This window comes from Patella vulgata, chromosome 2 (assembly GCF_932274485.2).
Source record: "Patella vulgata chromosome 2, xgPatVulg1.2, whole genome shotgun sequence".
NCBI lineage: Eukaryota > Metazoa > Mollusca > Gastropoda > Patellidae > Patella > Patella vulgata.
The window spans coordinates 55614015-55638310 of NC_065880.2; the positions used below are offsets into that span (position 1 = coordinate 55614015).

At 37.7% G+C, this 24296-nt stretch overlaps 1 protein-coding gene across 1 annotated transcript in view; it reads right to left on the minus strand.

Annotated features, from left to right (window-relative positions):
- The window catches only part of LOC126810942 (cytochrome P450 10), a 76228-nt gene that overhangs the window by 13851 nt on the left and 38081 nt on the right, over nt 1-24296 (minus strand). Inside the window, exon 5 of the mRNA XM_050536341.2 lies at nt 7238-7403. Coding sequence (XP_050392298.1) covers nt 7238-7403 — 166 coding nt within the window. The remainder of the gene's footprint in view (nt 1-7237; nt 7404-24296) is intronic.

Sequence of the window (24296 nt, forward strand, 5' to 3'; positions counted from 1 at the left end):
TTTGGGGGCATAATACTAAAATATGCAAATGACTACGAAAAAAGTCACTATAGAACCTAACAGAAGAAACATTTCCAGTTACATGTGACGCCCAAACGCACCAATAGCTACCGCATGGAATGCAGGTGATGCTTGGGATCATCATGGGGGTCCAACCCAAGATTTGCACGACTCTGACTTTGAATGTTACAGTCATTGTGGCATTGAATTCCAGGGTGGAAACATCAGTTTAATTGTTTTAGTGACCAGAAAACAAATTTTGATATGCGTCGGCTTACCCAAAATGACAGGTTACGTGCCCTTGGCATGCTACAGATCGGCACAACACAGGCGGTTCTAGCGCGGACGATGAATGTTTCTCAGTCTGTCATAAGCAGGTTATGGTCCAGATACCGTGATACACAATCTGTACAGGACAGACCACGCTCAGGTCGACCAAGGGCGACAACTCAAGCCCAGGATCGATTTATCCGTACCTTGGCCTTGAGAAATCGTGTCATCACAGCAAATCAGATCAGCGCTCGTCTTCAAACAGACACTGGTGTGAGAGTGAGTGGCCAGACGATTCGGAAACGACTGCATAGGGGTCACCTTCGCGCCCGACGTCCTCGCGTGATCCCTTGTTTGAGAGATCATCACATTCAGGCAAGACGTCGTTGGTGTAGGGATCGTCAACACTGGGATAATTGACGCTGGAGCAATGTGATGTTTTCAGATGAGTCAAGGTTCACTGTTGATTTTTTGGATAGACGTAGGAGGGTGTGGCGTCGTCGAAACGAGCGCTTCCAAAACGTTAACGTCATCAGACATGATCGATTTGGGGGTGGTTCTGTTATGGTGTGGGGAGGCATCACTGTTGCTGGAAGAACGGCTTTACATGTTGTTGCAGGGCGTGTTACAGGCCAGTACTACCGGGACAACATCTTGGCAGTCCATGTTGTGCCGTTCGCACGACGTCATGGCCGCCGTTTCATCTTCCAGGATGACAACGCAAGATGTCACAGGGCCAGGATCGTTACAGGTTACCTCCAACAACAGAACATCACCACATTACCTTGGCCAGCACTGAGTCCCGACCTGTCCCCCATCGAGAATGTCTGGGACATGCTTGGACAGAGGTTACGTCAACGTCAACAACGTCCTGCCAATGTCCAAGAACTTGCTGCTGCGTTGCAACAGGAATGGGACAATCTGGACCAAAATGACCTTAGACGTCTCATTAGGAGTATGCCACGTCGGATCAATGCTTGTTTGGCAAACAGAGGAGGATTTACCCGTTACTGACTTGGTTGTGATGCTGTGGTAACTTTGCTGTTTGACCCCGGGTATCATTTTACCCTTATAATGGTCAGTCTGTGCCTTACTTAGTCTAACGATCATTTGGAATAAATCGATGAATGTGAACTTCATTTCATTTTGTCATTTGTTTCTTCGTCAGTTTCATTAGTTGACTTTAATAACACTTAAAAATCAAATATCCCCTACTTTTTTTGAATAGTATAGTAGTAAGTGCAGGAAGACCGCACTATACGCAGACGCAATCGACAAACAAACCTGTGGACAAGACAAACTATAACATTGCAATTGATCCGGGGGCTAGTCGTAAGCGTCCACTGCACTCTACAGTTCCGGGCCTGTAATGGTATGGGTTTCACTCAAAATTAAAAAAAACAACAAAACAAGATGACTAGTCATCACCATATCGCGCCCTTGCACTTGTTTGGAAGGCATAAGGCAGAACAACTTCTTGGAATATCAATGGGACTAGTCAGAATATTCATACTCTGGGCCCTGTTTCACAAAAACTTAAATCTCCATAAAATCGTCTTAAACTAAAATTCCATCCTAACTTAAGATAGATGCGTTTCACAAAACGATTTTAAGCATTTTAAATAAAATCCACTAAAATAATATTGTAAGTTAAAATTGTATCTTAACTAAAAATGGCGTTTCACAAAACTATTTTATGGACAATTTTAACTAAAATCAATTTTAACTTAGGACAGCCGTCACCCTCTCCTAACTTAAAATCATGACATTAACAAACATTGATTAGAGCTACGTCGTGAGATCTATTGTGACATATAGATATATTTGGAATAATGATAATATTGCCGATGGCCCGGGTTATATAATTTAAACATACTATCATTCACAAAAATATATAGATGCGGCCAACCCGTTTATTTTATTGTAAGGCAATATAAGCAATTAGATGACGCCCCAAATTAAATCCCAAGAACAAAATCTACGCATCGGAACATTGGTTATTTCGTGTATTAGCTTAAAAATTGTTAAATACTTTTAAAATTTGAGAATACTTTAGTCTAGATTAATCGTTTGAGTCAGAAATATCACATGTTTGTGACAATTGTCAATAGTTTCTTTCTGTTATCCAAATACCATAAAACTACGAAATTCAAGCGATTTAGTTTATCGATACCCATTATTTCCATTGAAGCCTGCGATTAAATCAAATGCCAAGGTCACGAAAGCGACATGCAAGTTCAAGCCCAACCAACTGATACATTTCAAAACGAATAATACGCAATAAACTTTTTTATTTCATCTCTCTTCGACTGCCTGACCATGTCCAGACATTGATACAACGTATGAAACTCTCCTCATTGGTATTGTAACGGTTAGTTTAACCTGGCAACAGTTTTCAGTTTCGAAGCGTTTAAGCTTAAACCCTGAGTGCCCTCGCCGGAATTGTGCACTAGCTGATCGCAAGAAATTTTAACTAAAATCTATTAAAACTGCATTTTAAGTTACAATCGATCTTCGTGAAACGCATAAAATCAATCTGATTAAAACACAGATCATAATTTCGTTTCGTTTTTATAGTTCAAAATTTCATTTTACTTGTCTTTACTACACTAGGATCTGGAAGACGTGTTCTGAATGATATGAGGGAATAGCTAATGAAACGGTCTGTAACGGCGAGCTTTAGGCGTGTTTTGCACGGAACTGTGGGTAATCCACTAGTAACATCAATGCTGATTGGTTAATCAAATTTCGGACGTCATAGGGTCATAAGCTGCTGACCTCTGACGCGACCTATCGCTACAGTCGGTCAGATCATCATGTAGTGTAGGCCATCAAAAGTATAAAAAAACGAAACGAAATATAGATCTGTATTTTAATCAGATTGCGCATAAAATTTAAAATTTCATTTTGATTTTAGTGATTTTATTTTAAGTTTTTGTGAAACAGGGTCCAGATCACAGTAGCTTATATACCAAAAAATTAAGTCAAATGTGTAGTAAAAATTAAAAAAAAACATTCAACAGAGAAATTTGTTTCCATGGAAACACAAAAATTATCAAATCCGAGAAATTTCTAATAAGGAAAAGGCACAACTACTATCACTGGTTGATGTTTGTACAAAGTTTCATGAAGACATCTTGAATGGTTTATGAGATATGCTCCGTAAACAAAATTGTACACCACGGAAACACACAAATTAAAAATTCAAAAAATTCCTAAATATCAAAAGGCACAACTACTGTAATAGGTTGATGTGTGTGCAAAGTTTCAAAAAGATATCTTGAACGGTTTATGAGATATGCTCCGGAAACAAAATTGTACACCAAAAACTAAGTTAAATTTGTTTCCATGGAAACACAAAAATTATTAAATCCGAGAAATTCCAATTTAGCAAAAGGCACAACTACTATAATAGTTTATACAAAATTTCATAAATATATCTTGAATGGTTTATGAGATATGCTCCAGAAACAAAATTGAACAACAAAAACTAAGTCAAATTTGTCTCTATGGAAACACAAGAAATATAAATCCAAGAAATTCCTAAATAGCAAAGGGCACGACTAATGTAATAGGTCGATGTGTGTGAAAAGTTTCAAAAAGATATCTTGAACGGTTTATGAGATATGCTCCGAAAACTAAATTGTGAAGGACGGACGGACTCCATTTCAAGAACCCTCCCTAACTTCGTTCGGCGCCTTTATAACAAAACAACGCTTTATAAAAAATGAAATGGGGTTTAACGTCCTACTGTTCTGCTCGGACTGGGATAATGAAGACCTGCATACAGTGGCATACACCATACAGTGTGCTATGAAGGATATTTTGCCCGGACAGCGGCACCACGACCTGCTTTTATATCGAATTCCAACTGTCAAGGGATCTTTTACGTGCACCTCAATGTGTACACAGGACCTCGGTTGTTCGTCCCATCCGAACGACTAAACACTGACATCACTAACAAGGGGGAACCACGCCGGAAAATCTGGACGAACTTTCTCGGCCAATGCAGGGATTGAAAACCCGACCTCCAGTCTTACCCACTTAGCCACCGTGACCCACACAACGCTTTATAAGAAAGACGTAATAGAAATAATGCGACCGGTCGTGGCCGACAAACATGAAGCTCAAATTCAATTGCAGCTGAGTGAAGTTTATCCGAAAGGAAAAATTGGATGTTGAGCAAATTTGATAAGATCATTGAAAAAATCTAATCTCTAGGGTTCATCCTCTTACAACCCCATTCCCTATGGCGGTATATTAGTTTCAAAATTCTAATGTGCTATCGTCTAATTTCTAACCTCTGTTCATGTAATTTCTAACTTCATTTCATGTATGAAATTAAGACAATGTATAATCCAACTTCTTTATTTGTTAAGTGTAAATTTTAATTCTATTCCATCTTATTTCTATTATTTAGACGAAAAACGTCTTCTTCATTGATGCGTTACACGTTTAGAATTTTTACACTTCTGCCTAGCAACTATCATTATGAAATCGTTTGGTGTCGCCACTGCGTGCTTATTTGGTGATTGCGCACTTGGTAGGGACCATTATGTTGATATAAACGACTCGCTCTTCGTCTGGTTGATGGTTGGGCGGAGAGAGAGAGAGAGAGAGAGAGAGAGAGAGAGAGAGAGGGGGTGGGGTGGGGGTAAGGACCACTCGACACAAACTAGGTCATTTCGGGACTAACATGGTTCAATTTTATTTCAACAATTCGCTTGCGCGTAAGGGTCTTTAGCGGTGGGAGGACCCGGAGAAAACCCACGAGGTTGTACAGGCGACCCTACTCCTTGTCACGTATAACCAGGGAATCGATGGTGAAATTGAAAACAACATCGAAAGTGCAATGGTTGGTAAATACTACTTCAAATAAAAGCCAAACAGCATTTTTTAATTTTTTTTCTTGAGGACAAGTGAAGGATTTAGAGAATTTTAAAAAAAAATTGTTTACAGTTAAGCCATCAATAATATTTATTTACTGTTAAACTGTATTTATTCTATTTCTACTCTAACCAAAATGATGAACTTTTTCTTGATATGGTTCAAAGATATAAATTTAGAAATCCCATATTGTAGGGATGAAACGGCCTTTAAAGGAGACTGGGATAATCTGTTCATGTGGAAAGCGATGTAGTTTTTATTTCTGATTCCTTCATTACACCGACCTGACTAACTTTATGGTAGTTTTTTTTCCAAAAATATTTTATTCAAGTTGCATAAAGCAATACGGAAATTCATAGATAGCGGTTTATCGTCCTACTTTTCTCACCATCAAGGCTAATGAAGACGAACTTACAGTGTGCCATGATGGGTGAAATTTAGCCTGGACAGCGGCGCCACAGTCTACTTTTATTACAAATTACAGCTGCCAAGGGTTTTCGTCCGAGCAGAACGACTAGACACTGTGTATGCCTACAATAACGGCAACCTCCGCAAATCACAGGGACGGAACTAATAATGTCAGAAATATTATAGCTTAGTTTTGCCAGTGTGTATAGGCCTACTAGCTGACGATGTTGTATAACCCATATTTTTTTTTATGATATAACCGATATCTTCCGGCGTGGTTCTCCCTCCCTTGTTATTGATAGAAGATGGGGATCTGGCACGGACAGTGGCATGTCGTTCGGGTGGTATAAAGAGACATTTTTAGAGCATTAAAAGAATAATTTATAGATCAACAGTATATACATATTAACTGTAAAATAAAAATAAAATAAAATTCTCCAAATCCTGCACTTGTCTTTAAAAAAATGAACAAATGCTGTTTAGCTTATATCTAAAACAGTATTTGCAAACCATATCACGTTCGATGTTGTTTTCAATTTTTACACTCTGCCAAACCATTCAACCTGACGAAGAGCGAGTCGTTTGTGTCAACATAATGATAACGCTCAATGCTCAATCGCCAAATGGAGCACACGGTGGCGCCACCAAACGACGTCATAATGATGGTTGCTAGGTAGAAGCATCAAAATTCTACATTTGCTCGACGTTCATGATTAACATGTAAAGCGACAATGAAGTAGACATTTTTCGTCTTAATAATAGAAATCAGATGAAACAGAATTAAAATTTACACTTAACAAATAAAGAAGTTTGATTATACATTGTCTTAATTAAGAAAATACATGAATTGAAGTTAGAAATTACATGAAATGAAGTTAGAAATTACATGAACAGAGGTTAGAAATTAGACGATAGCATGTTAGAATTTTGGATCTAATATATCGCCATACATTCCACCCAAATTTGAAAAAATCTGTTAAAATCTATAGCCTCTATCGCGTTGACGCGGTATTCGGCAAAGGCGGGTAACTCTGGAACGGAAGGCTGCGGATTATGAATATCGGTAGGGGTCGATGACCCCGATTTTTCAAGCCAAATACGATAAAGATCAATTAAAAACTGTAGCCTTTATCGGTTCACAAGGTTTTTTCGGAAAAGGGAGGGGGGCATAAATCCGGAACGGAAAGTCGCGGTCGCGGAACGCTGAATATCGATCGGGGTCATTCTCTTATGACCCAGTGCTTCACATCAAATTTTACAAAAATCGGTTTAAAAATTATAGCCGTTTTCGTGTTCACAAGGGGGGGGGGGGACGAAACAGAAAGTCGCAGAACGCTGAATATCGATAGGGTTCGACCTCTCGTGACCACAATGCTTCACACCAAATTTGAAAAGAATCCTAAGAAAACTATAGCTTCTATCGCGTTCACAAGATTTTCAGCGAAGTTGCTGGGGGGGGGGGGGGTAACCCCGGAACGGAAAGTCGCGGAACGTTGGATATCGATAGGGTTCGCCCTCTCGTGACCACAATGTTTCAGACCAAATTTGAAAAGAACTATAGCGTATATTGCATTCACAAGCCAATTATTGACGGAGAGCCCTACGGACATGGTGACGACATAATACGCCCACACTGAAAATGTGGGCGTTTAAAAATAAAGATTTTACGTACATTTTCCGTAGCGACAGCAAAGAAGCCGCCAGTTAAACTTAAGACGGTTTCTTTCTCTAAACGTTTATCTTGTAATAAAGCTTGTAATAGATTAGGCTGATCGTGATTACTTAATGGACATTTATTCAGTTTAAGATATTCTCTTTCCACATCACGCTCAGCTACCCTAAAAAACAATACATAAGAATTTATAATTTCCGAATAGGCCTCAGAATTTCCAATATGAATGGATTATTACAAATGCTGAAATTCAAAGCAAGCGTTAATTAGTAAATTAAAAATGTTGAGTATACACTATTACATTCCATAATTTTAATAATATGTGTCACAATATATATATATATATATATATATATATATATATATATATATATATATATATATAAATAAAAGCTGATCAGACGGCTCACAGTTATATAAACGTTAAACCTACTGATTACTGCAACCATACCCTCACTAAGACCACGCTTACGTCTTGGTTATCATAATGGATATTCAGTCATTCCACCACAATGCTGCATCGATTATCAAATAAATACGGACTTACAGGAGGTATAAGGGAATTTTTATCTCTCGCAATAGACCTGACCAACAAACTGATGGCACAAACAAATTCTGCTCCATTTCCTCAAACATCTGAATGGAGTTATCACGCACCCCAACTCAAGGTGACAGTTTATTAAAGGAATATAATTTATGCAATTAAAGATAAAATATTAATTATAATTTCAAAACTTATGAATAATGAAAGAGACATATAATCAAAATAAATCCACCGAACAGCTCATAAAACATTAACTTTCATATCTTAAAAACCTACAACTATCATTAGGCCAAATATCAACAATGAACACTGTATACAAATAGTATCAAGTCACAAACTTTACATACAAGTATCAGCTATAGGTGATGAGTATTATACAAACACCAATAGTATTTTTTTGGTCATGTCTAATAACAAAGATGGCCCCATCCCTGTATGACGGAAGGTACATCTTACATACGTATTAATACAACGCAGATGATCCCATCCCTGTATTACGGAAGTTACATCTTACATGCAAACAAGGTTGATCCCATCCATCACTATATCGTGGAAAACATATCTCACATCACTGTATTGCGGAATGTACATTTTAGCATAAGTATTAAAATACTACAACCATGTCATACCACTGCAAGCGGGCCCATTATTATACAAACGTGGAAACTATTTACGATATCTGGGTTGCATTTGAGGTGGAAATGACGGACTAGTATAATAAAATGGTGGGTACATCACGCATGCCACAGGAAATGAAATGAAATGGGCTTTAACATCCTACTGTTCTTCTCCGGTCTGGCACAGGGAGTACCTGTCTATATCCAGGTGACATGTTACATAACAGAATAAACATGTATGTTATATTCCAGGGCCTGTTTTATTCCTATTATACTTAAAACAAAAACCCAAACTACCTGGGACCGGGGAAGTCGAAGCTGTAGGTTTTTGTAAAGTGGCTATTTATTCTTGCTACAGTAGACTACACATGCCACAACCCCCACTCCACCTAGTCTCAAAACAGGTTGGGTCTATTGGCTTTCATCATGCGAAACTGCTTATCATAAATGCCCATGTCCGTCATATTTCGTATTAAAGTTGTGTACTTTAACAAGCTGCTTGCCTCAGTTAAGTACTTTTCGAGGTGTACAGCCACGTAAATATGAAACACATTTGTCTACTTGTTTATTATACTGAGAAGGATATGATGCCCATCATCATCTGTACTCAATTTGAGATCAAAAGATTTCCGTGGGTCATTAATACAAAGATTGCTCAAAACAACAAATTGATTGGACCAAATTTTCTGGAAGACAGGAAGGCGAGATTATCAATATCGTGCTCAGAAGGAATGTCTGATGTCAAATTCCACAGCAGAACGATTAGAACTGGAAGGCAACCACCTACCAATGATATCAGTAGCCGGCGGGTCATTATTGTTCATATTATTCATAATAGCCCCCCTTCTTCTCCTCTCTTTAGCTGTCTAAATTAGGTCCTCATTATTAGTAGATGGCACTGAGGTAGGTGGCAAGGTTGTGGGTGGTGTGTGATGTGTAGAGTAGCGCAATATATACTTTCCAGTCTATTCACAGTATAACCGATGCCTCCGCTATGCACAGTATAACCAATGCTTCCATGTTTATTCACAGCATACCCACTGCTTCCATGTTTACTCACAGCATAAACCATGTTTCCACATTTGTTCACAGCATAACCAATGCTTCCATGTTATCCACAGCATGACACATGCTTTCAAGTCTATAATTAATATTAATAGCATAACCGATGTTTCCATTTTTATTCACAGCATAACCGATGCCTTCATGTTATTTACAGCCTAACCGATGGTTTCGTGCTATTCACGGCATAATCGATACTTCCATATTTATTCACAGCATAACCGACGATTTCATGTTTATTCACAGCATTGCCAATGCTTCCACATTTAATCACAACATAACCCATGCTTTCGTGTTTATTCACAGCATAACCTATGCTTCCATATTTATTCACAGCTTAACCGATGCTTCATATTTTTCACAGACAACTCATAGCATAACCAATGATTTCATAATGCATCATAGCATAACCAATGATTTCATAATGCATCAGTCTACAGACGAATGGTTTGTAGTATACAACCCCTTCAAGATGTGTAAAAGAGTTTATTATTATGTAAATGAGATCCATCTGTACGAAGTAATTCCACGTGATCTTTATGACTCCATCATAATAATTATACCTGGACAAACTACCTGAATGTTTGAGGGTCTAGACGTGTACTCAGTGACGTGTTCTAGTAAGTGATCTGTGGAATAGTTCACAAACCCCTATCACTTCTACCTTGTAAACATTTTGTAACATAGAAATCAGGGTCAATAGATTTTGGTATAATTCATGGGCTGTAGTGTGAGGCATGTTCAAACCACTTCCTGCTATTTGCAATATCACTTATAAGGTGGTGAAAACTTTCTCAATATCATGGGGAAGGATTTAATCAATTTGTCTACAGTAGCTCCTGGTTGTCCCACAACGTGCACAAGGCCTGTTGAAAACTTAAAATTGTCGAGATTACTTTCTTCTAAATACCGAAAAAGTCTTGCAATGAATGAATGACCCAAAAGAAATACCTGGGAGTGACAGTGTTTATAGCGGAAGATGTAGCCATTTTGACATAAGCCGTGAAAGAAAGAAGGAAAAACAGATAAATTTTACAACAGTTCCACCGACATCTACTCGAATATGGCAAATGTTATTGTTAAAGATGGGTTCCCGCGTACAAACTCGGTGATTTAATGGTATATATGGACCAAAAACATATTCAAACTAATTAATTTGTCATAATTATGCTTCAAATCCTTCTCAAACCTTGTAATTGCGAAGGAATACCCTGCTATTAAAATTCGATCAAACCAGGTCATGTATTCAGGTCTTGGGAGTCAGAGGAGAATTCATTGCATACATAAGACGATGTTGTCTTTAATCGCTTACTATTTATTACAAATATCGAATCCTAATTAAATTCTCGGATTATCCACTACCCGCGTCTTTTTCCGTCATTTTTTATCTCAGAAACTATTGTACGTTTAACTCTTCATAAAGTTTATCTTTTTGTACATCAAGCGCTCAATGTTCGCTTGTGACCTTTCACATCACGCGGGCTGTTGATTAGGGGAACCCTTACATTTTTGTCCTGTATACGCTCCATGAGTGTTTTTCGGGGAATCCAGTATTTTTCTAGTAAGATTGGATATCTCAACTTTCCATATACTAGTATACCAAAATTGCCATACTTTTATTGGAAATGGCCACACGATAAATACTTTTCTGGGAACCCATCTTTAAAGGACAATATTGGTGCCAGCCATTATCACATATGTGATAGAACTTTTTGAACACATTCCTAATATAATTTTAACAGAGAGATCACTGATACGATAGTTGAGTAATACAGGATTCCAGAATCGGGTGTGACGAACGCCAAAGGAAAACGCGAGATATACCTCTATATAACTGGCTGAAGTGCCGACTGATAACAGATACATGGGCGAATTTCTGCTCACTAATAATTCCTTCGAAGACCAAAAGTTGTTATATGGAGAGGATAGCTGACAATTCAATACAGTAATTGAATGTCATTAGATAAGAGAACACGAGAAAAATAGAAATAGTCCGTACATTCCCTTGTTTAAATTCATTCTATAGGGGAGAGCGGGGCTAGTTCGCACCATTTTTAATAAAATAATAAAACCAACATAGCTCGACAACTTTTGAAGCTACGTTACCGTAGACCAGTGATTCCCAACCTGTGCCGTGAGATCTTCCTATGTGTGTCGTTTAGTTTGAGCCATACTATGTGTCTATGACTAGTCTGTGGCTACAGTTGTATGCCGTCTATGATTTGCCATGTTTTTTAATTTGCAAATAAATCAAATATTTTTCATATTAAGTCGGGCGTGCCGCTGTTTTTTCATGTGTTTCAAGGTCTGCCGTTGGCACAAAAAGGTTGAGAACCACTGCCACAGACCATACTAGATTAAAGACAGTGGAGTTGGCTAATTTACAGCATACATTAAATAGTTTTATTTACAGGCGTTTACAAGTAATTTCATCTCAAAGTCACCATGTCCGAATGGACGAACATCAAGCCTCGGCTGTATAACAGTAGTGATATGTACCTACGCCTATACAATTGCGATGCGGCACCGGTTTACTTATGCCCCCGTCAGACCGGGGTGGCGTCCTTACTGCAGCTGCTGCGACCGTACAGCGACCAGGAAATGCACAAGGTCGCCGGCAAACGTGAACACAACGCGCGAAAATGTCCCCAAAAACTACAAACTTGAAAAAAAAGTCGTATTCTCATAGTTTTTTTACAGTTCAGATCGCAGAACCTTGGCGTTTGCTTTGAACATGCTCAAAATAAACGCGGTGACTCGGCGATCATTGGCGACCATGGTGACTACAGCACGATAGCTGGCGTTTCCACTACGCTTATGGCGATCTTAACGCACTCTAAAACTATTTTCCATCGCCGTATCAGCGAAGTAAGTACGCTACCCCGGTCTGACTGGGGTATTATTAGAAAAACTTGCCGCTTTTAGAAAGAAGTTCTAAAAACTGCGTCGTTCGAAGAGTATGTAGACTTTTCAGTTCAAACTGGTCCGTGTCTAAAGGAAATAGGATAAACTTGAAAGAAAAACAGCTTCAGACTTTGAAATCTTTGTATGGTAAAACATTCTTCAAATGCGTCGTCATGGGCAACGGCGTTGGTAATCCGGAACTTGAAAGAAGTCCCAAGGCGGACTTCGTCATACAGCCGAGGCTAGATGTAGGGTACTGGAATCTGCTGTGGTTTGGCCGAGTGGGCGCGAGATATGAATGGGGTCGGACTAACCCCGCTTTCCCCTATAAAAACATGGTAATGCACGGACTTTTTTTTCTGTTTTTCTGTCGTGTTCTCTCATCTAGTGGCAGTCAATTATTTTTATAAATTGTCAGATATCTTTTCACGGTCTCACAAAACAACTTTCAGTCTTCGAAGGAATTATAAGTGAACAGAAATTCGCCCATGTATCTGTTATCAGTCGGCACTTCAGCCAGTTATATAGAGGTATGTCTCGTGTTTTCCTTTGGCGTTGGTCACTTCCGATTCAGGAATCCTGTATAACACAGCTATCGTAGCAATGATCTCTGAGTTAAAATTATATTTGGAACGTGTTTAATTAGTTCTATCACATATGTGATAATGACTGGCACCAATATTGTCCTTTAACTGTAAGCTAAATAACCATAGGAGCCACTAAACATGCGACTAGAAAATATTAATAGAAAATTAGAAAATATAGGCAAAACTAGACGCCGAGAAAAACAAATCACTAACCCGCTTCGAAGTTTTTTCCAAGACGGGAGCCTCGTGGTAACTGCTCAGATGACATGCTTAGAATAACAAAGAGCACATAAGTTCATCAGACGAAATTTTCTGTACTTATAGCCAGTGGTCACTACATACTATTTACGGCAAGCTCACACTAATCTGATTAAAATTTTTCGACATATTACAGTTTTAGTACTGTACATGATTTGTTCTGTACATGGAGGATGGAGAATGGACGCTGCGAAAGTTGGGGTAGCTAAAATGAACTGTAGATGGTAAATTAAGTAGATGTGAAAGTTGGAAACAAGTCAGAAATTAGCATTAGAGCATGGTCCCTTTGAATAAGTAACGTATGTGTATATATCTTGTAAAATGAACGTTCTATAATGGTATAATTGTATCGTAGTTAAAAAATAAACAACAATGGCTGCTCAAGGGACAGAACTCGACTCCACGTTTACATACCCACCCCCACAACACCAGATTATGATGCAACCTACACCTAATTTAATAACATCTACACCAGCACAGTATGTACAACAGTCTATAAGTCCAACCAACCAGCCAGGTGTGCCGTTCTGGGCCCAGGAACTGTTAAATAATGTTCAACAACTTACATACAGAACTGTTGAAATAAATAATAAATTAGAAGAATTACAGCAAGATGTTCGACCCAAAATACACAATATACAGGAGAATATAACAGTTTTGAGATGTGAAATGTCACAGATCACCCTAGAAACCAAACACATATCAGAGAAAATAGACAAATTAGAATTAACCATTATACAGATGGAAGATGCTTATATACAGTTGAAAGAGGAAATGGTAAATATTAAAGCTAGATCCATGAGTAATAATTTGATATTTACTAATATTCCAGAAGATCAGAATGAGAACCCATTAGATACAGAGAAAAAGGTTAGGTGGTTTATGGCAGAGATTATGAAGCTAGCTGCAAAAATGGTTAGTGAATTTCAGCTGGAGAGAGTAAACAGATTTGGAGATAGAAGGAAGAGTCCAAGAAAGATCTGCGTGCAGTTTTTGAATAGGAAAGACAAAGATGAGGTTAGATAAAACGCCAAGGTACTGAAAGACACTAATCACTTTGTGTATGAACAATTTCCCACAGAAATAGAAGACCAGAGAAGAAAGTTAGTTAAAGTGATGAAACAGAAAAGGCTAGAAGAGCCAGGTATTAAAATGAAATTAGTGTATAATAAATTATATATAAATGGTTCAGAATATAAAGCATAGGCCAGAAAGGGTGATGGCAATCAGAATATTAGATTATGTGCATGGAACTGTCAGAGAGGTTTGTATTCAAAGCTGAAAAATAAGTGTTTTGTGAAAATATTTCAAGATGTGGACATTGTGTTTATATCAGAATGCTGGTTAAGAGAAAAATGTGTTATAGAATTATCTGGTTTCAGTTCACATGTTATAAAGAGAGTAAAATGTAAAGGGGGTGATTGTGTTGTATTAATTAAAAAGTGGATTGAAAAATTTGTGATCATTGAGAGAGTAGTTGAAGATAGCATCATATGGTTGAAAATAGATAAGAATGTATTAAATCAGAGTTTAGATTTATATTTATGTTTTGTATATATACCACCTGAAAAATCTGTCTATTATAAACACTATGATTGTAATGTATTTGATGTACTCGAAAATGATGTCTGTCATTATAAAAATAAGGGGATTGTGGCACTTATGGGGGACTTTAATAGTAGGGTAGGTAGAGGGAATGAAATTATTGAGAATGATAGACTTGATAAAGATGTGTATGATGTTTTAAGTGAATTTATAGACTATGAAGAAGATGGAGATTTTGATGTGGTTAGAAGAACTGAAGATGATGTCTATCCTAACGGCTTCGGTAATAAACTGTGAACACTATGTAGGTCAGGTAATTTCCGTATTCAGAATGGCAGAGGTGTTAATCACTTTTTAAAACAAAAACGGCACTAGTATAATCGATTATTTAATTATTGATCAAAAGTACAGTCATATAGTGAATGACTTTGTTGTTGGTAAATTTACAGAATTTTCAGACCACGCTGTGGTGTCTAGCTATCGTGTTAATATTCATATTACTGTACAATGGGAGATAACTCCATTCTAAATGTATATTGATCATGTGACATGTATGACGTATTAAGAAAGTTCCATGGCGCGTTTCAACCATGTTGTATGTTTGTCAAGGATGATGAATAAAATCCATCGTAATCCTCAGAACAGTATGGCTTTCATTACATCCACACTACATATTTGGCGACGAGTGATTTAAGAATCCACGTTTACAAGAATTAGCCATGTCAGAGCCTTCATCTACAAGAAATGTACAATTTCAGCCTACACATTTGTCCACTTCGATTCACCTACCCATGCCGTTCCTGCCTACACCAGGTAATCCTTCCATTCCATGGGTTCAATGGGAACGTTTATTTACGAATTACATAATTGCTTCCGCAGCAAATACACTACCAGCAGAGGAAGAAAGCTATTCTACTCAATTCCTTAGGAGCAGAAGGCCAGCGTATTTTTTATACTTTACCCGGTTTCAATCCAGACGATGATCACTACAGTGATGATGTTTATGTACATGCCATGAATAAATTACAGTGCCATTTCAAACCCAAAATTAACGTAGTTTCCGAACGATACAGATTTCGGCAACGCGCACAGTTTCCAGGTGAGCTAGTTTCTACATATATAGCCGCATTACGTGACCTTGCCTCAACTTGATCATTTGGTACATTTACAAATGAGATGCTACGTGACCAATTGGTTGAAAAAACAAACTCTTCTAGAATTCGAGAGAGACTTTTACTAGAACCAGATCTGAGTCTCGACAAAGCAATTGAAATTGCTCTTCAAGTTGAAACTGCAATGAGAGAAGCGAAGTCTTTTAATCGTCCTACACATACACCTACAACTTCAACGTGTTCACAAATTGACTTTACAAAGTCGAAATCAAGATTTAAAGGTCGTACTAAACCTTTACAGAATTCAAATTATCAGATGTCAAAGAGTAAGCCCGGTCTACATTCTACTAAGTGCTACAGATGTGGTTCCACAGCTCATTTAGCGAATTTTCCACAATGCCCAGGTAAAAACGCTGCTGCTTGTGCTAAATGTGGCATACCAGGACATTATTCTACAGTGTGTATGCATCCAAGAGTCAATCAAGTCCATTATTCAGAACCACCGGAATCAAGTTCAACTGTTACAACAGAATCAAGTAATGATAGCCTCCAGGTTTTATCTACAAATTCCGACAAACCTACAGAACAAGCCATTCAATGCACTGTTAAAATTAACACTGTTGAAATCAACCTTACAGTTGATACAGCTTCCGATGTTTCGTTATTGAATGTTCACTTATTTGATAGATATTTTCTAAGAGACGTCATTCAGTCTTGTTCAGATACACAGTTAAGAAGTTACACTTCCCATTCTATCGATATCCTTGGTATTTTTAATGCATGTGTCGAGTATAATGATAATTGTTCAAATTGCATATTTTATATTGTTGAAAATGGTGCAAGTTTAATCGGTAAAGATCTCATTCAGTCACTAGGTATTAATATTAAGGGTAGTACTTTATCTTGTCATTCTACTTCCTTATTTTCTAAAATTAAACCGTATGTTAGTCCCGAAATGACCTAGTTTGTGTCGAGTGGACGTTAAACCCCATTTCTCTCTCTCTCTCCTTATTTTCACGTACTAATGCAAATGATTGTCCATCTTCTAGTACAGATATTATTAAGAATGAATATCCTGAATTATTTAGTGATAAGTTAGGTACAGTTAAAGGGTTTACACATACTGTTAAAATTAAGCCTGACGTTAAACCTGTCCAACAGAAATTACGCCGGTTACCGTTCGCAGTTCGTGAGGCGGTTTCTGATCGCATCAAGGAATTAGAACGGGCGGATATTATTGAAAAGATAGATGCTTTCGAATGGGTCAGTCCAATTGTAGTGGGGTATAAAAAGTCCGGAGAAATTCGTCTCTGCGTAGATCTTAAGAAACCTAACGAGTCAATTGTTATTGATAAATACCCACTTCCAAATATAGATGAAATTATTAGTGAAATGCACGGCGCTACAGTTTTTTCACGATTAGACCTTAAATCGGCCTATCACCAGCTTAATTTAAGTAAAGAGAGCCGAGATCTTACAGCTTTCATTACGCATGACGGCTTATTCCGATTCAAACGTGTTTGTTTCGGACTCGCTTCAGCACCGGCATTTTTTCAAAAAGTGATGTCTCAAATTTTGAGTAAATTAAACGGTACAATATGTTATCTTGACGATATAATAGTTTACGGTCGTAATAAAGCTGAACATGATGAAAATTTACGCACAGTTTTGTCCAAACTTCGTAATTCCGGCATAACTTTAAACGAAAAGTGCGAATTTAATGTTTCCAAACTACACGTACTTGGTCATGTTATCGACGCCGACGGTATTCGTCCAAATCCGGAGCTTGTCCAAGCTATCCGCGAAGCACCCGTTCCTTCTACAAAGGACCAATGTCGTTCATTTCTTGGTCTAGCGGGATACTATTCTAAATTTGTTCCTAATTTCGCTATGGTATTCAACCGCTACGGTCTGCTATGCAAACCGATAAATTTGTATGTACACCCGATGCCGACAAAGCGTTTTCAACGATCAAGAATCAAATTCTTTCTAGTCCAGTCCTCTCCTTATTTGATCCTGATTTACCTGTCGTCGTTACAACCGATGCCAGCGCGTACGGCTTAGGCGCCGTTCTAACCCAATTAAAAAACGGAGCAGAGGTTCTTGTAGCTTGTGCGTCTAGGAGTCTTACTACGGCTGAAAAAAACTACTCAGTCGGGAAACGCGAAGCGCTTGCGTGTGTATGGTCGGTTGAAAAATGGCATACATATCTGTGGGGTCACAGTTCGTATTACGTACGGATCATCGAGCTCTAACCGCTTTATTAGGTACTTCCGGTCCAGGTCATAAACCAATGCGTATTGCACGGTGGAATACACGATTACTTCATTACAACTACACGGTTGAGTTAAACCAGGTTCTCAAAATAAAGTGGCCGACGCGTTAAGTCGTTTACCTCTAATTACGTCAACTAAAATGGATTATCATGTGAACGAAAGTATTAAGAATTGCGTTTCTTGTCAGTATAACGATAAGTCTGCTACTACGCGTACAGCGCCTATGCAACCCGTTAAACTTCCAGACACTGCATGGGAGAAACTTGGCCTTGACTTTGTGGGTCCAGACTATTCTGCACCTGAACACGAAAGATTCATGATTACATTAATTGATTACCGAAGTAAATGGCCAGAAGTTGCTTTTACTCGTAATATTACTACATCTACTACAATTGCATTCCTCATTCGCATATTTAGCCGCGAGGGTTATCCGAAAGAAATTGTAACCGACAACGGTCCTCAATTTAAATCTCGCGAATTTAGTGAATTTCTGCGTAAAAGGGATATAACACATAGATTTTCATCTAATCATCACCCCCAAGGTAACCGTGAAATCGAAAGATTTAACCGAATTTTAAGTGAAGTTATTCAGTCAGCTCGGTTTGAAAACAAAAACGTTACCACTGCTGTAACCGAATTTCTTGGTACTTATAGAGCAACGCGACATGCTACAACCGGTGAATCCCCATCTAATATATACTATTCAAAAAAAGTAGGGGATATTTGATTTTGGGGGCATAATACTAAAATATGCAAATGACTACGAAAAAAGTCACTATAGAACCTAACAGAAGAAACATTTCCAGTTACATGTGACGCCCAAACGCACCAATAGCTACCGCATGGAATGCAGGTGATGCTTGGGATCATCATGGGGGTCCAACCCAAGATTTGCACGACTCTGACTTTGAATGTTACAGTCATTTTGGCATTGAATTCCAGGGTGGAAACATCAGTTTAATTGTTTTAGTGACCAGAAAACAAATTTTGATATGCGTCGGCTTACCCAAAATGAAAGGTTACGTGCCCTTGGCATGCTACAGATCGGCACAACACAGGCGGTTGTGGCGCGGACGATGAATGTTTCTCAGTCTGTCATAAGCAGGCTATGGTCCAGATACCGTGATACACAATCTGTACAGGACAGGCCACGCTCAGGTCGACCAAGGGCGACAACTCAAGCCCAGGATCGATTTATCCGTACCTTGGCCTTGAGAAATCGTGTCATCACAGCAAATCAGATCAGCGCTCGTCTTCAAACAGACACTGGTGTGAGAGTGAGTGGCCAGACGATTCGGAATCGACTGCATAGGGGTCACCTTCGCGCCCGACGTCCTCGCGTGATCCCTTGTTTGAGAGATCATCACATTCAGGCAAGACGTCGTTGGTGTAGGGATCGTCAACACTGGGATAATCGACGCTGGAGCAATGTGATGTTTTCAGATGAGTCAAGGTTCACTGTTGATTTTTTGGACAGACGTAGGAGGGTGTGGCGTCGTCGAAACGAGCGCTTCCAAGACGTTAACGTCATCAGACATGATCGATTTGGGGGTGGTTCTGTTATGGTGTGGGGAGGCATCACTGTTGCTGGAAGAACGGCTTTGCATGTTGTTGCAGGGCGTGTTACAGGCCAGTACTACCGGGACAACATCTTGGCAGTCCATGTTGTGCCGTTCGCACGACGTCATGGCCGCCGTTTCATCTTCCAGGATGACAACGCAAGATGTCACAGGGCCAGGATCGTTACAGGTTACCTCCAACAACAGAACATCACCACATTAACTTGGCCAGCACTGAGTCCCGACCTCTCCCCCATCGAGCATGTCTGGGACATGCTTGGACAGAGGTTACGTCAACGTCAACAACGTCCTGCAAATGTCCAAGAACTTGCTGCTGCGTTGCAACAGGAATGGGACAATCTGGACCAAAATGACCTTAGACGTCTCATTAGGAGTATGCCACGTCGGATCAATGCTTGTTTGGCAAACAGAGGAGGATTTACCCGTTACTGACTTGGTTGTGATGCTGTGGTAACTTTGCTGTTTGACCCCGGGTATCATTTTACCCTTATAATGGTCAGTCTGTGCCTTACTTAGTCTAACGATCATTTGGAATAAATCGATGAATGTGAACTTCATTTCATTTTGTCATTTGTTTCTTCGTCAGTTTCATTAGGTGACTTTAATAACACTTAAAAATCAAATATCCCCTACTTTTTTTGAATAGTATATTACACGGACGATATATGCGTACTTTACTTGACATAATTGGGATTACACATCATCCAACTCCACTTTCCAATTCTGACATAGATCAGCGTGTTAAGATCAAACAAGATTCAAACACAGATACTCGTAAAGGAGCAACTATTCGAACCTTTAATCCAGGTGATCTTGTAAGAATTAAAAAGCCTTGGTATGTGCCTAAGGGCCAAAGTAAATACACGGATCCATTTCGAATTACGTTTAAAATTGGTCAAAGTACTGTTATACTTGATAATGGTCAGAAATGGAAAGTGCGTCATTTATCTCCATTTTATGGTAATTATTTTCAAAGAGAGGAGGAAAATGCTATAGATATGTTCTCAAATACAAATAACGATTATGGTTGTAATAATAATAATGAACCTAACCTTGTCCATCCAATTAATTTCCATTCTGAAAGAGTTAGGAGCTCTAGGATAAGAACAAAACCAGTATGGTTTAAAGATTACATTGTCAGTACAAAATGAGTTTGTATTACTAGTTTTGTATTTCTTCCAGGAGAGGGGAAATGTGGTGTCTAGCTATCATGTTAATATTCATATTACTGTACAATGGGAGATAACTCCATTCTAAATGTATATTGATCATGTGACATGTATGACGTATTAAGAAAGTTCCATGGCGCGTTTCAACCATGTTGTATGTTTGTCAAGGATGATGAATAAAATCCATCGTAATCCTCAGAACAGTATGGCTTTCATTACATCCACACTACACACGCCCCATTATTTACAAATATCACGTGTTCTAATCGGGTCAGTAGATCACCATGTGATTGTGCATTCGCAAGGAAAACCGAGTCGGTGTCGGTAAGATGGAACGCCGATCAAAAGCAGACGAGCTTTTCAAAACTTCTTGAGAACATTGATGAAATAAAATCGAACTTGGCTGACGCTATTAACGCAAATATGCCAGTCACACAAATCGTATCCAATCTAAATAGTGGACTTTGTGATATTTTTTCCTCGTTTTGTGAAAAAACATATAAAATCAGGCAAACTTGTGATCTATGTCAAAATTGTGCTAAAAAGTCCAGACCAACCAACAAACCTTGGTTCAGTGATGAATGCAATAAACTTTATCATGTATATAAAAGTGCATTACATAAATTTAATACAGACAAAAGTAAAAAGAATCGTTTTGAACTTGCTCAACATAAGGCGGTTTATAAAAGACTTGAAAGACGTCAAAAGCGAGACTATCTGTGTACAGAAGGAAATATGCTCGAATATACAAGACAATATAATCCCAAACTATTTTTTATACGGCTTAAGAAATTTAAACCTCAACCAAATACAAAGTTGTCTACAAATGAATTTTTCGAACACTTCAAAAATTTAGTGGGTGAAAATGATGTTAACACTGAAAATGAAGATATACCAGGAACTATTTTTGAGGAACTTGACTGTGAAATTAGTGAATCTGAGATCAATTCAGCCATCAATAGGTTAAGTCGGGATAAAAGTGCTGGACAGGATAAACTGCTAAATGAATATTTCATGGAATTCAGAATGCTATTTGTACCAATACTATATACAATCTTTAACCATATTTTCAAAAACGGTGAATTTCCTGACCAGTGGTCCGTGGGTGACATAGTGCCATTGTTTAAAAGAGGTGACCCGAATACAGTCAGTAATTATAGGGGTATAACACTTTTAAGTCATCTAGGGAAACTGTTTACTGCTGTATTGACAAAAAGACTCTCGGACTTTAATGAAAGTAATAAGGTCTTGCCAGAATCTTTCTTCGGCTTTCGACCCGGACTCGGAACTAGAGATGCCACCTTTGTTCTTAATAATGTGATCCAAAAGTTCCTAAGGAAAAAATCTAGGCTATATTGTGGGTTCTTAGATTTTTCCAGGGCATTTGACTGTATACGGCCATGTAAACTATGGAATAAACTGATAAGAAACAATATTACTGGAAAGTTCCTACTTTACTCAAATCCATGTATTCAAAGCTCGTGGCTCGCGTAAAGGTTCGGGGTAACTATTCTGATTATTTCCATTTAACCACAGGACTAATGCAAGGAGAATCCCTCTCCCCTACACTTTACTCCCTATATGTCAGAGACATCGAGGGGGCACTAGAATCAGGAAATTGTGAATATTTGACAATAAATGATGTAAATTTATATTTACTTATGTATGCTGACGACACGGTGTTGTTAAGCGAATCCCCAGAAAATTTACAAAACTTGTTAAATACTTTAAGCAATTATTGTTATGAAAATAATCTTCATGTTAATGTAAATAAGAGTAAAATAGTTATCTTTAAAAGTGGTGGTAAGATTAGAGAAAATGAAACCTGGACATATGAAGGAAAGGATCTTGAAATTGTAAAATCTTTTAACTATCTAGGTGTGGTCTTTAACCATAATGGTAATTCAGTCTTACCCAAAAGACAATTGCACAGCAAGCTTCAAAGGCATGTTTTGGTTTACAAAGAATAATCCGAGAAAATCATTTTAATTTGCAAACTTCAATAGCCCTATTTACCACATGTATAGTTCCCATATTAAATTACGGTAGTGAAATGTGGGGTTATCATTCTGCAGATGACGTTGAAAAGGTACAGTTAACTTTCTTCAAGAAAATACTTGGAGTAAGAACATCAACATGCAATGCACTAATTTACCACGAATTGGGTCTTTTTCCACTTCAAATTTATAGAAAAATATGTATGATAAAATATTGGCTTAAATTGTTGAAAGGTAAAATATGTTACTCGATTCATGTTATAGCGATATGTATGAATGTCTGTTGAATGGTAAAAGCTATAACCCCTGGTTATATAATATTAAGTGTATCCTAGAAGAGAATGGGTTTGGTAATGTGTGGATTTCACAAGGAGTCAGTAACGAACATCAGTTTATAAACGAATTGACACAACGTCTTAAAGATTGTAACATTTAAAATGTACAAAGCGCTATAAGTATGTCTACTAGATGTAACCTCTATCACTGTCTACAAAATAATTATGAACTACAATATTACCTTTGTAAAAATGTAATACATAAAACATTGATATGTAAATACAGTATTTGTGCTCATGATTTAAAAATATCGAAAAATACTATTGGTTAAAACCATCAATGTATAAATTGGCATTGCTATTAAATAGTACCAATATCAAAACTCTAAATAATTTAGGTCGATATCTTTCCTTAATGTTACAAAAGAAAAACAAGTTAATTTAATTATGACCATTAATGTTTAAAGGTAATTATTATTAAGCTTTCATATGTTATGTATAACATATGAAAGCTTATTGTTTCTGTTAAGATTATTATTAAGCTTTCATATGTATAACATATGAAAGCTTATTGTTTCTGTTAAGATTATTATTATTCCTATTATTTTTTTTTGTGTGTCATTTCTACAAATCGGATTTCTCAGAATCTAACCATAGGATCAATCTGAAACTTTGACCTACCCCCCCCCCCAAAAAAAAAATGGGGTGCGAATGTTGATAAAATATATTTTCAAATCGTTTTTCGAATCCGAAATCACCGAATTTTACGAACAAATTCATTTGACCTACATTACTGTAACTTTGTAACTATTTGACCTATTTTACTAATTCTTTTTTTGAGGGGTGCCTTGGAACATTTACGTAAAATCTGCAATTTCGAATTTTCGAATTTCGAAAATTCGTCGCTGTGATTTTGAACCGGAAGTTGAGATCAATTTGACAACTTCTTTAATAGTTGCACGATTTTCATGAAATTTAGAATATAAGTAGATCGTATTAATGCGACTTCAAAAATATCATTAGAAATTTTCTAAATTATCTCCCCTTGATGAAATTAAGGATCAAAGTTTTAAAAAAAATCGACGAAATATAGGTCAGATTGCCTTGATTTTTTTTCTTTACTAGCTACGACA